The 12,966-nt window shown below is 42.9% G+C and overlaps 1 protein-coding gene across 5 annotated transcripts in view; it reads left to right on the top strand.

Annotated features, from left to right (window-relative positions):
• Positions 1-11,943, top strand: part of col12a1a (collagen, type XII, alpha 1a) — a 56,544-nt gene extending 44,601 nt beyond the window's left edge. For 4 of the 5 annotated variants that reach the window (XM_056426199.1, XM_056426200.1, XM_056426201.1 and 1 more), the window contains 15 exons: positions 2,230-2,388; positions 2,616-2,693; positions 3,546-3,632; positions 4,072-4,125; positions 4,521-4,616; positions 4,923-4,976; positions 5,922-5,975; positions 6,238-6,291; positions 6,949-7,020; positions 7,110-7,145; positions 7,237-7,303; positions 7,399-7,581; positions 7,887-7,964; positions 9,121-9,291; positions 11,073-11,943. In XM_056426199.1, coding sequence (XP_056282174.1) covers positions 2,230-2,388; positions 2,616-2,693; positions 3,546-3,632; positions 4,072-4,125; positions 4,521-4,616; positions 4,923-4,976; positions 5,922-5,975; positions 6,238-6,291; positions 6,949-7,020; positions 7,110-7,145; positions 7,237-7,303; positions 7,399-7,581; positions 7,887-7,964; positions 9,121-9,291; positions 11,073-11,221 — 1,392 coding nt within the window. In that variant the 3' untranslated portion in view covers positions 11,222-11,943. Of the gene's footprint in view, positions 1-2,229; positions 2,389-2,615; positions 2,694-3,545; positions 3,633-4,071; positions 4,126-4,520; positions 4,617-4,922; positions 4,977-5,921; positions 5,976-6,237; positions 6,292-6,948; positions 7,021-7,109; positions 7,146-7,236; positions 7,304-7,398; positions 7,582-7,886; positions 7,965-9,120; positions 9,292-10,183 lie in introns of all 5 variants that reach the window. The other variant, XM_056426203.1, reaches the window with a different exon arrangement.
• The last annotated feature ends 1,023 nt before the right edge of the window (positions 11,944-12,966 follow it).

The following is a 12,966-nucleotide window of genomic DNA, read 5'->3' on the forward strand; positions in this document are numbered from 1 at the left end:
ATATCAAATGTTCGAAAACCCCATGGTGACATTTTCAAATACCTTGTTTTCACATTTTAGTGGATATAAACAGTGGAAATCTACCATCATTTCTTAATTGATCGATCTTTTATTGTACTATTCTTGTACTAAAAGAGTGCTTGACAGATTTAGCTTTTCTCATCATGCCAGTTAATAAAAAGTAACCCAGGCTAGAGAGGTCGTGGTCTATTGCTGACCGAACATATGGGAAAGCTCTCAGCGATGACTATAACAGATGCTCGCCACTCACTAGCCCACGAGGGAATCCCCTCCCACACGCAAAGGGTGGGAGCCCGTAGAGGGAAGGTACCGAAGTCAAGAGGACATTTTCCATCAGCCGCAGTGACCCGTCATGTCGTCAGTTACATGCTCGAAGCTTCAGGGTCTACGTTGGTAGGGTCACTAAACAGTGCACTGTAGTTTGTTTAAAAAACACACACAAACCTTATTGTTCCTCGAGATGTCTTGAATTCAGTCTTTCAAACTTTCCTTTCAGGCACTTTTGTTGGGAAGGTTGTGCCAATATACGCATACAGTCATTGAGACAGAGATGGAGTTTCTTTGCCAAATTGTCCACTGACTGCAGTCATTGTTCATTAGTGAGGACTTTCTTTTGGACACGAAGACATCTTCTGTCTGTGAGCTGGATAAGTAAACTTCCTGACCCTGAAAGCCACTCTCGAAATTCAGGAAATTAACTTCCCTTACTAAGAAATCCACAGGGACTTGTCTGTTTGCAAGTGTCAGATCAGACATGACAGCTTCACATCTAGAGCGATACAATGGGAACTGACTGACCTAACTAGGGATTCAATGTTAAGCACTGGTCGCATTAAAACACCAATTTGATGGAGATTTTATAGTGGTTATTTATTTCCATTTACTCTCAATGAAAGCTAACATACGCTTGGACTCGCAACTAATTAATTTCATGCACACACTAATTGCGTGCATGAAATTAAGGTTCAGGATTATGAAACCGAGGGAACAGTCGGGACAGAGCCAAGAACAATAAAATAAAATGTGACGGTAATTATGGAAATATTTCAAGAGTATTGGAGCGGAGACCTGAAATCTTACCATTTGGACTCTGACAGAGTGTTGACATAGCAGAGCACAGTGGAACCTTTTGTGTTAACAATTGATGAATGAAAATTGTTCATTTGTCAACGCTTCGCTGCCGTAGAACCAGATGACTTAGCAACAAATACTGTCAAACAATGGTCACTCGAAAGCTAGTTTTTCCTGAGGCCTTATTTTCCAGTGACTACCGTGATTTTATTGGGTTTACTTATTGGTCAGTGAGGTAATATATACATGCTTCTTATTGGCCATCTCAGTATATCATCCAAAGCTGTTGTGGTCAGCCCTCAGGAGCATCGTGGTACACAGTAATGTCTCCATGCCAGGACCCTGGGATGAATGACACCCCTCTCTCTTTGTGGTCAACCAGCTACTTTGTTCAGTGGCCAAGGAAGTCGAGTAATTTTGTGATCGGTTGCCTGGAACTACGGCCTGGTCTGTGGCCGGTATGGTTTTGTAAAAAGAAATAGTGGCTTGCTTTTCCTGACATAAAGAAAGCTTGTCAGACTGTTGAGCAGGGGAAAATGTGCAATAGTGAGGAAAAAGTATGGAAAGTGTAGGACGTTTGAGGGCAGACCGCACATGATATTGCTTCAAGATGTGGAGCGGGGTTCTCTGGACAGGAAACTTCAAAACCTGGCACTTTGTCATTCCGTGTTGTTAGACAATCACTGACTGCAGCTTTAAAGCCAACGGTTGTATATTTCCTTTTTTAGGGTCTATCCATCTGTGGAGGCCTCAAACACCCGCCTCATGCCAAATCAGTTACCACGCTTCAAATCTGTCATTAACATGGTTCTACAAAGACTAAACAATTCATTCAATCTGGCAATTATGGGAATACAGAATCTGCATCTTCATAAGCTCCAGACAACACAAGGCTCGGGGAAGTAGTTCCTGGCATTATGTTTGCACTTTCTCAAAGAATTTCCCTTCTCCTTCGAATGGCAATGATACCCGTTCCAAAGAAAAATGAATGCCAAACTCAGCTTTTCAAAAGCTCCAGTGTTCTGAGTCCTCTTTGCCAAGTAATTGTGTTGCAACAAAGCTGACAGCTGTGTCCTACTGAGAAGACAATGAGGTTTTGTTAATTGTGCCCTCTCCCCATCCTCTCCCTCCCTGCAGCTCCACATCAGCATCTCTGCAGAGAAAGTCAAGCTCAACTTGGACTGCCAGGAGGTGGCAGAGAAGCCCATCAAAGAGGCCAACAACATCACGCTGGACGGCTATGAAGTGCTTGGCAAGTTGGCCAAGTCTGGAGGTGGAAGGAGACAGTCTGCGACAGTAAGCTAAAAAAAAGATTCCCAAGGATGAATATCCTAATCCTCCTGTGCCTGGATGTACAATTTTATTTTAACTGCTCCCAGTGACTGCTGGAGGGATGGAAGCCTGCATACTCTTCATTCTCTGAGGGACTCACACTTGTCCTGCTCTCAGCATTGTGTATTCTCATCGAGCATGGCAGCCAATTGTAACACCCCTTGATGTGTTCCCCTTCTTCTGTTGTGTAGTTCCAGCTCCAGATGTTCGATATTGTCTGCAGCTCGAGCTGGATCAGCCGAGACAAGTGCTGCGACCTGCCCGCCACAGTAAGCACGAGAGTCATTTTAGAATCGGGTCACTCCAAAGTCAAGTCAAAAGGCCATCTATAGGTGCTCTTGAGGGATATTTTGGCTTTGATGTACAGGACGAAGACTCATTGACTTCGTTTGTTCTCAGAATCAACATCAGATGGACCGTTCTCTTTACTCTATATACTGAATGCATGCAATGTTTCTCAGAGGTCTATCCAAGCTGGTTTGTGGTTATGAGGCTGATAACTAAATTGCAGTTTGAGAAAGAGAGGGCCTTAGCTGAACTCAATAGAACCTTGTATCCTGTGTTATTGTGCTCATGGGACTGTTACCAGTATGATTGACCAATTTCATGAAAACAAGTGCTCATTGGATTCGCGCCGGAGACAGTAAATCACGTTTATTTTCATTTAATACGGTAAATACCGGACGCAAGCAGCATTTATCCCATTATGAGCCAATCATCTATAATTTGCATCAGCTATTAATATATCATGTGAGTGACTGCAGTGTTATATAACTCATTATGTCATGGACTCATTTCCAAAAACGTGGTCGATGTTCGTAGCTGTCAGTGAGCATCTGGTCTTAAAGTCCCACGCTGGCTCTGCTCGGGCCATTGTTCCATCGTGACCTTTGCTGGCTTTTAAACGGTCTCTGCTTCTTACACGGCAAGCAAAGTCAAAACTGCAGTTGGACAGGATGAGGTCATACGATGACATTTACTCTTTCACAACTTGTGTTCTTATTGTAAAGAGATGGTTTATCAGTGGGCGGGTGTGAAATGCACTATAAGAACACTCTGTGTTTGTGCATTTACTGTATGTCGCTTCTCTAATCTCTTCATCTTGTCGTCTTCCTTTTCAGAGAGACGAGGCCAAGTGCCCATCCCTTCCCCACTCGTGCACATGCACACAGGATAGCATTGGCCCTCAGGGTCCTCCTGGACATTCGGTAAAAACTCTCTCAGTCATCCCTTCTTGTCCTCTATCTTCACCTCCTTTACCTCTGTCTGTTTTAATTAAGTGATGATGATGATGGTAAAGCAAGACGTCTCTCTGCTAGTATCGACTATACTTGACATTTGCCTGCCAGAGTGAGACTGTGGATGTCCTTCGCATCAGTCGTGGTATTTTCTTTTCCTTTGGAAGAAATAGCCGAGGAGGACGAGACCAGCGGCGTGCAATGGCATGTGGGCTCAGGAGGAAGTGTCAAAAGATAATTGCCTGTTGGAAAAACAACAGAGAGAAAGGATCGAGGAGACGTCTGGAATATGTGTGCTCGGTAACCTCACTAAGCCCCTGTGAGGATTCGGGAGGGATTGGGGTTTTAGGGATTTTGGATCTGCTCCTGTTGTTACACTCACTGTGCTTGTGGCTCCTTGCTTTTCCAGGGCGGCCCGGGTTCTAAGGGACCACGAGGTGATAGAGGAGAACACGGCAATCCCGTGAGTAACGCCTTACAGCCCCTTTAGCGCATGATACATTGTTATTTAACATTTGCTTTTTTTGCAGGATTTTTGCATTTGTAACTATTTACTCTAGCAACGACCAATAATGCTAAATTAAATCTTTTCTCACTGCCGTTGTATTGCATATGTACTGCTCTGCTACAGCCGTGTGTTAGCTCACACCATCAGACACCAAGTTGCACATATCTGAATTTAGTTATCGACTGTGTACATTTCCAGCATTTGATTCCAAGGGTGCACTCGTCAAGTACGTTAAAGGCCCATTCGCACTGTTGATGTTCATTTTCTATAATTGTCCAATTAAAAGTCTGATTTGACATGTTTATTTTGGCTTTAAAACATCTTTGCTTTTTGTCTGGGTGATGCTGTAGGGTCCAGTGGGTCCACGCGGAGAACTAGGACCCCCAGGCTCAATGGGACCACCGGGACCACAGGGCCCCAACGGACTGTCTCTACCCGGAGAGCCTGTAAGTTGACCTACAACACAAAAGTCCAGCCGGGCAATAAATAGTTAAAGATTCATGATAGACACATTATTCTTCATTATTAGTGCTGATATGAAAATGTTGTTGTGTTTCCGATCCGCCAGTGAGTGGGATTTATAGCTAAAGTCTCTCCAACTTGACAGCTACAAGGTTTTCTAATCTGCAGATGTTCTTGTCTGAACATGAAGTCAATCACAATCACAGACTTAAGAGGATGAAACAAAGATTGAAGCTTCTCGACAAAAACACTTTCTTTTCCTCCCCCTCGTCCCCCTCCTCCCCCTCCAGGGTCGCATGGGACCAAAGGGAGATCCTGGAGACCCGGGCCTGTCTGGCCTGCAAGTAAGTACTCCCCCTCTCGTTTTGTGGTTTATGAACAGGAAACGGGAGATTATCCGTAGAGAGCAGCGTTGCTACTGGAGCCTGGATACGATCCACATGCTGAGACTGAAACCACGCTCAGAGAGTAGGAGGTTTACCCTGCCGTCCTCAGGGAGACACACACTCCCGAATCCGCCTGTTGATTGACAAACATAAGAAGGTCTGTGATGTAGTTCAATTATCGTGGAGCACAGACTCATGGAAAAAAGGGACTGGACATGTTCTTCCACAGCCCTGTAATGGAAGATGTGCGTGTCCTGGTGAAGACTTCACCAACTGGAGCGAGAGCATCTTTCTGTGGACTTCTTGGATGAAAATGACACATAAAACCAGACTCGCCATTCCCATAACATTCAGTGTTCAAAGTTCTTTGAGGTTGTCGACATCACAGCCCTTTCGAGTGAGAAGCGGATTTGAATTCAGGCTTCACCCATTTTACATTCCGGGGGAATGTTTTGGTGGAAGGGTATTTTTGAGTAGGCTGGCATGACATAGCCATTTCTTGGCCGAGCTATGTTCATTCATCCAGCTGAGGTCATTCAGCCAACTCCCACCATTCAACTGGAGAGAACATCGCCGCTGGTTATACTGCCCTCCGAATAAGCATATTCAGACATGGGAGAAAGTGCTATTCTATTATCTTCCGCTCGTTTTGGCAGAACAGTCTTTACACAATAAAGCCTATTGTGACAACACTCTCGATTCAGATTTCTCGGAGACATTATGTTTCAACGGACAAGGGGAACATTGTTCCAGTTTTTAGTTACAAAGATGATATATTAGTTTTGGCTGAATAGCTGGAAATCATTTTTTGTCCCTGTGTCTTACAGAGGCATCAGGGAGCTTTATAAATGTGTTGTTCCTGTCCATTAGGGTTTGATTAGGTGTGTCTCCTCTTTTTCCCAGGGTTCTCCTGGGCATCGTGGTCCTCTGGGCCCCGCCGGACCAAGCGGAGTGCGGGTAAGATCTACCTCTCGGCCTTCTTAGTGTTCACACCAAGTGCTACTCCTCCTGTGGTTAAAGGTGTTCTGCCTGCCATCTCCCACTGAGCTCAGAAGGACTGCATGTTCTCAACGTCGTCAGCCAAAAGAACGTACAAATATAATTAAAAAAACCAGATGCAAGGCTGAAACCAATATTACATTCTGACAATGATGTATTGCATGAATGGGGTCTCCAGTGTGTGGTAACCCACGTGTGATTTTATGTTATTTCTACATAGGGGCCACCAGGAAAGGAGGGACCATCTGGACCCAGAGGCCCATCAGGGCCCATGGTGAGTGTGTGTGTGTGTGTGTGTGTGTGTGTTTGACCCTTTTCTCTTTGTTTTTTGCCTAAAAGAGCCAAATAAATATTCCTTGGAGCATGCTTTCTTTCCGATATATCTGCACCAATTACTCTTCCGGATCCACAGTTGCACTCTGCTGGAACTGCACATAAAAACAGCAGACTGTCGTCGGTGGGCCCCTCCACTGGTACGGGGGTGGTGCATGCGTCTCCTTTTCTTCTCCAGTGGTTTGAAGACGTCTGAATCTACTTAATCCAGCCATCAGGCAAACAGGGAGCATGCCAGTACAACATGTACACACATTATACCCTCCTGAGTGCTCCAGGACTCATTAGCGCTGCCGGGTGGCTGGTCTGTCTGTGTGGGTGTATGTTTGTGTGTGTGTGTGTGTGTGTGTGTGTGTATGTGTGTTTGTGTGTGTGCATCCCATCCCAGTTGTCTGTGTGGCATGTGTGTGTTTCCATCTCCTCTTTAGTGTTTTTGGCAGCTTGCCCCCCCCCCCCTCCTGCCCACCCACTGCAGATGTCTACGCATACATCTCAGTTTAAAGCTTGTGACACAACCGTTAATAGGGTGCAGGAGATAAATGTTGCAATTATGTTTACTGTGCAGCAATTTGAGATCAACATATTTTTATTTTTTTAGGGAAACCCTGGAAATCCAGGTGTACCAGGAATGACTGGTAAACCGGGGAAATCAGGAGACACGGGAAACCCAGTATGTACTTAATAACAGGACTCACATTTTTTAGGAGAGGTTGCAAACCAGGTTGTTGCGTGTTCTGACATCGTTCTTCACGTTAACAGGGAACTCTCGGCCATAAGGGAGAGAAAGGAGAGAGGGTATGTATTGTTTTCAGGAAATGACCTTATACCAGGTATCATATATCATTAATGAGTCTCATCTCTTCATGGAAATGTCTTTGTTTTCAAGGGAGACTTTGCATCCCAGAACATGATGCGATCTATCGCCAGACAAGTGTGTGAGCAGCTTGTGAACAGTGAGCAAACCCTTTTCTTTATATTTAGGGGAACTTTAAGATCATTAAAACATGAATCCAGTGCAAATCCAGCTGTTTTGGTTCTTCTCTTGCAGGTCAGATGAGCCAAATTGACATGATGGTCAACCAGATTCCCTCTGGGTATCGTAACAACAATCCGGGGCCAGCTGGTCCTCCTGGACCTACTGGCAACCAGGGATCTCGTGGAGAGCCCGGACAAGCTGGTCGAAGTGGTTTCCCCGGAAACTCAGGTTTACCTGGAAGTCCAGGAGAAAGAGGTACCTCATCTCTTTTTTTCTTCTGTGCTACAAAGCAGCAGGCAATGATTTAAAGGCCATGGTTATATTGCATTATTAGACTTTACCGTTCATGTTCAACACAAGTGGAATAACAACATAACAGCATCACCTCTCCTTGTGTAGTCTGATACGAGTTAGCATGGCAAAATATTAATAGATCCTGGATCTGGGTTTTATTTATGCCCTTTAGGTTTCTACTAATTTCCAGATATTGGGCATTTTTCCTGAAACATGCTTTACTGGCGTGAAACATTTTGTTTACTTATTTTCTCTGTTGATTGCAGGTTTGGCCGGAGCGAAGGGAGAGAGAGGATCTCCAGGAACTGGAATCAGAGGACAAAGAGGTGTCAATGGGCCCCCAGGTAACACAAGGCCTTCTAAATACCCCATTTGTGTTAGTCTCCCATCACAATGAGGCGGGGAACACAATCGACCACATTTTCTGTCGAGCATTGGTCTCCAACAGCTGCAGACAATCTGTTCGGTTACAACTTTACACTAAAACGCAGTTTCAGTGATCGTTCTCACCTTTTCGGGGACCTTTCCATGGCACAGTACTCCCGTAAGCACAATTAAAATGACACATTTCAACCTGAGGCCAGAATTGACCTACAGTGCATGTGTCTCAGGCACCTTCGTTTTGGCAGCTGCTCTGCATAAATCTTCAGAGTTACCTCGGACATATTCCCAGTTCTTTCTTTTCTTAAGGATTTATGTCTCGTGCATATCGAACTTCTCCAAACATTTGAAATACGATACACTAAATGTCAGGTATTGATATTCATCAATAAGGGGGACATTTCTGTGTCTGGAGTTTAGACGGCATTCAGTTAGTCAAGGTCATGATGCCGTTGTTCAAAAATCCTATTAAACTGATTTGTCAGTTTGAAAAAACCCTTAACCTTTCCTCAGTTGGAATTGATATCCAATAAGTTCTATCTCTGAAAAGTTCAGCACTTCAGAAGAATTTCTTTCCCTCGGGACGCGATTGCAAAGCTGATGTCGGCCCCGCAACCCCAAACACTCCTAAGTCTGTTTCTGTGAATGAGGAGAGAAGCAACTGAGTACCAGTGGGAGGAAGCCCATACTGATGACTATCCTTTATTTGTGTGTGTGTGTGTGTGTGTGTGTGTGTGTGTGTGTATATGCATGTGTGTGTAGGGGGAATCTGATTGTGGTACAATGAGCTTTCTTTGGTGGCTTCATCGCCAACACATGGGCTCACTTAAGGACGAGAAAAAGAGAGAAGGGAAAAAATTCCATCCTGAGTTTATACCGTCTAGACAGATGGGGCCAGGGGTGGGTAGGGGGGCTCCACGAAGCCCCAGACTTTTTTATTTTTCTTGGTCAAGCTTTTTCTAATTGAGCCATTGAGAAATTCAAATTACAGTCCTGTGTTACCCCCTATCGAATTACACTGAGTATTTACGGGTGATGTGAGTGGGTTGTTGTGCCGAGCTCCAGACACGGCCTTCGCCTCCAACTAGCCTTACTCACCTTCTCTTTCCCCCTTTGCAGGACAACAAGGAGGGTCAAGAACTGGACCCCCAGGTGCTTCTGGCTCCTCTGGGCCTCGTGGATCTCCAGGTCGCCAGGGTAATTCTGGCGTGAGGGGACCACCAGGACCCACTGGATATTGCGACTCCTCTCAGTGTGTTGGCATTCCTTACAATGGACAAGGATATACAGGTACACACAACGCTGTCTAGGTCCTGCATGGTACGATGTTAGATACAAGACTAAATGTATGCAGACTAATGACATTTGCAACTCAGTTCACTTCTTCTTTCTTTGATAATGTATGGAGATATGAAGTGTTCAAGAGTAATGATGCATGAACAGAAAACTGTTATTTCCATAGAAAGTTCAAGCGATCGTTCGTTAAGCCCCGCCCCTCGAGCCTGTCAGGCTAGACCGCTCTTGCATGGAACACAGTGCGGTTTAAAATAATGACTCTGCCGATTCGCCATCACAACTCTTAGTAATTTCTGAAACATTAAGTCCTCTATTTCAGACTGAGCTAGACGAAAGATGGCTTCTCATATCTAGCCGTGGACCATCTCTTTTTCTGACTGTGAGGACAGTGTCACGAGCAGATTTAATTCAACTCACAGAGAAGCTCGGTTTATAAAACACACGCAGAGACGGAGTGAACCTTCAGTCTCTGCTCAGGACGCCTTTACTCCACTAAAAAAAAAAGAATCTTTACATTGAAAATGTTTGTTTTCTGCTTTATGAATGCTCTGAATTTCAAATATAGCACCGTAAAATATTATAAACACACATTTTACTTTTGTATTTTGGAATCTAAACAAGGATAGAAATATGGAGAAATCCAAAGCTTCACAGGCTACGCTTAGTTACCGTTGCTAAATGCTAAACGCTAAAAAATCTATTTGTGGGAGGTGTCTAGTGAACGCTAAATAACAAGTCACTTTCCCAATATCTCCATACATTGCATGTACACACTTTAAAACTGGCCTGTGAAGCTAATTGTGTATGATGACTCACATTAAATCAAAATGATACTCATAACTGTGTTCCACAGTGAAAACTCACACCCTACTTGAACCATTTGCAGGTGTGGCATAGCAAACGTTCTAAGTCACCTGTGCCGCTTGCTCTTTGAAGTCCTGTTTCTGAGATGTTGGCCCACTTGCTATGGGCCATGTAAGGATAATCCCACGGAAATAATTATTGAACACTAAACACAAACAATACGAAAGCCCACAAAAAAAAAAACAGAACGGAGCAGACTGGCACTAACATCATCTCACAAGCTACAGTGATGGCAACCTGCTGGCCTGTTTGCATCTTGAACCACAACCCGTTGGGAAAAAAACAAAAAAAAGCAGGGACTGAGCATTTCTACAATGGAAGGAGCATGTACAAATACCACCCCAAACAACTACTAACACAGAGGAGTTCATACCTGAAAGCAATGTTAATGTAGCGGTGATATGTGTAAATAAAACTAATTTTGGTGCTTTGTAAATGATTGTATGAACCAGGACATGTTACTAAAAAAAAAAAAACCATTTAACATCTGTATTGAGCTTGTGCCTCATAACACTCTGCTTACTTACCACCAGCATAACCTCTGTTTAAGTGACTTAGACAGCTCTGGTCCATGAAGCATCTTCCTTGTGTAATTTTAATCATAACGTGCAGGTTGGCCAAATCAGTGCTGAATATTGCTCTCCTGCTATTTGTGTTTTTTTTGGTAGTATGAGCTGGTTATTTTACTACGTCTTATTATCCAATAGCTCGATGGATTTTATTGTAAATGTTATCACAACATTTGGAACTGTTTTTTTGTTTTTATTTAGCTTGTTATGGTACTTGGGGAAGCAATAGTAAGACACATGGTATTTGTTTGGAATTCCAAAGTGCAATATAATTTAAATTGTGCATGTGTAAAGTTTAAGACGGAATCCTTTTTTTATTGGCCGTCCCGAATATTTTTCTAGCCAACAACTACCAGCCTGGACCTGAGGTAGAGACCCTAACTGTGGAGCCAGCTGGAGATTTTCAGGCGATACAATCACCCGGTTACTCACGAAACCAACGAGGAAAAAGATCACTACCACACGACAGAACAGAAACACTCACATCATAGCTGTAATGAAGAGTAATAGTAAAGTAACTTCCATGAGGATGAAGCGATTTTCCGGAAAAAATCTAGTACTTATATGGGTTTGATACCCCTGGCTATATTGAACATTTATTTTTTTGACATGAGAAAATTTAGCAAGATGAATAAATACTTTGTTCATTACAAACCTGTGTGCTTGCTAAGTGTTCCCTTTTTAAGTGTTGTAATATAACTGCAAGTGTTTATCGGACTCCAATGTGTAATGCACTAATCATCTGAGAACCAGCGGAAAGTATGTCGAAGGAAGTACAGTATGTAGACTTTGAAAATGTTCAGGCTGTCCATGTTGTTTTTGTCCGACTTCAGAATATAAAGCTGTTTCAGATTCTCCAAAACAAAAAAAACAAAAAAATGATTTGATCCCCGACGATTTGTTTATTGTGATGTTTTGCCATTAAACCAAATGATCTGACTTAATGTAACAAACCAAACTTTTTTAAATTTCATTCTGTTTTTCTTACCAAAGGTGGAATTGCATGTTTGTGTTGTATATTTACTGAGGATTTCTAAATCAGAATATAGTTGTTGTTTTCTATATATGCAGTTTGGATTTGCTTGCAAGACTATGGACATAGAATTGCTTTTCTCACGTTTTAACTGCACATTTTGTGAATTCCACACAGCCTTATTTTCTTATTTATTTCTGAAACAGAAGAGGCATTTTTCAATAAAACTACTGAAAAAGCGTTTGTTTCAGCTCTCCAGTTATTTTGTGTCTTTTATTAATTCTTTAACTTCTCACCGTATCTGCACATTGACTGACTTCTGAACATGTCAGTTAAAGAGGAAGAGGAACACTGAGGCTGTTTTTAAAAAGGCTCAGTCTAGACTTTTCTTCCTGAGGAAGCTGAGATCCTTAATATCAGCAGCGAGCTGCTCCATGTTTTATATCAATTGATCTTAGCTAGTGTACTCCGAAGTTCATTCAGTGAGCGACTCAGGATGCCTCGGTGTTCCACTGGGAAGGTATTTCGTTTTTTTAATGAACAGCTTTAGTTATTTTTTAGATTTAGCATCTAAATTGATCACGTTCTCTGGGGCATTTTCTGGTTTTATTTGTTCCTTGTCGTGTGTTTCTTGTCTGGTGTGTCTATTTTTTGTCTGTCTCACTGGGGATTAATCCATTTTTCAAATTTCCTATTTTTATACAAAATACCTCCAGATGAAACCGAGTTCATTTGATCTTACGTGACAAAACATTGACTTTCCATCACAAGGCCTTAAAGAAATATGCTTTGAAGTTTTAATCTTTATTTGTTTTGACGGCGAAAGAAATTTTGATGCCAGAATGTCAGGTAATGTCAAGGCAACAAAGAAAAAAAGTATGGAAACAAAAATGTTAAGCATGTGAGCTGCTTCACAGTCTATTACACTCACCCTGTTGGCTTTCGTCCTATCAGGTTGTAACGATTAGACAAAGACTTCCATGAAGAAGCAATGCAATTGAGACCAGATAACGGCTGGAGAATCTCTCAGATTTCCTCTCATTTCAACGGTGAAATGAACGATGAATGAGGTGACGGAAAGACTCATGCCATTGCTGTTTATAGCAATGAAGGGAAAGCATGTCTGAGGAGGAGTTTTGCACAGAAGAGATAAGGACTAGGGGGTTTGGTGAAGATATGGGATAAAGCCTTTCATTATATCGAATGGATGTCTGAACAGCTTGTACATGTTAGTTGGTGAGGAAAAGGAGGCGGGTCTGCTAA

This window comes from Pseudoliparis swirei, chromosome 11, assembly GCF_029220125.1.
Source record: "Pseudoliparis swirei isolate HS2019 ecotype Mariana Trench chromosome 11, NWPU_hadal_v1, whole genome shotgun sequence".
Classification (NCBI taxonomy): Eukaryota; Metazoa; Chordata; class Actinopteri; order Perciformes; family Liparidae; genus Pseudoliparis; species Pseudoliparis swirei.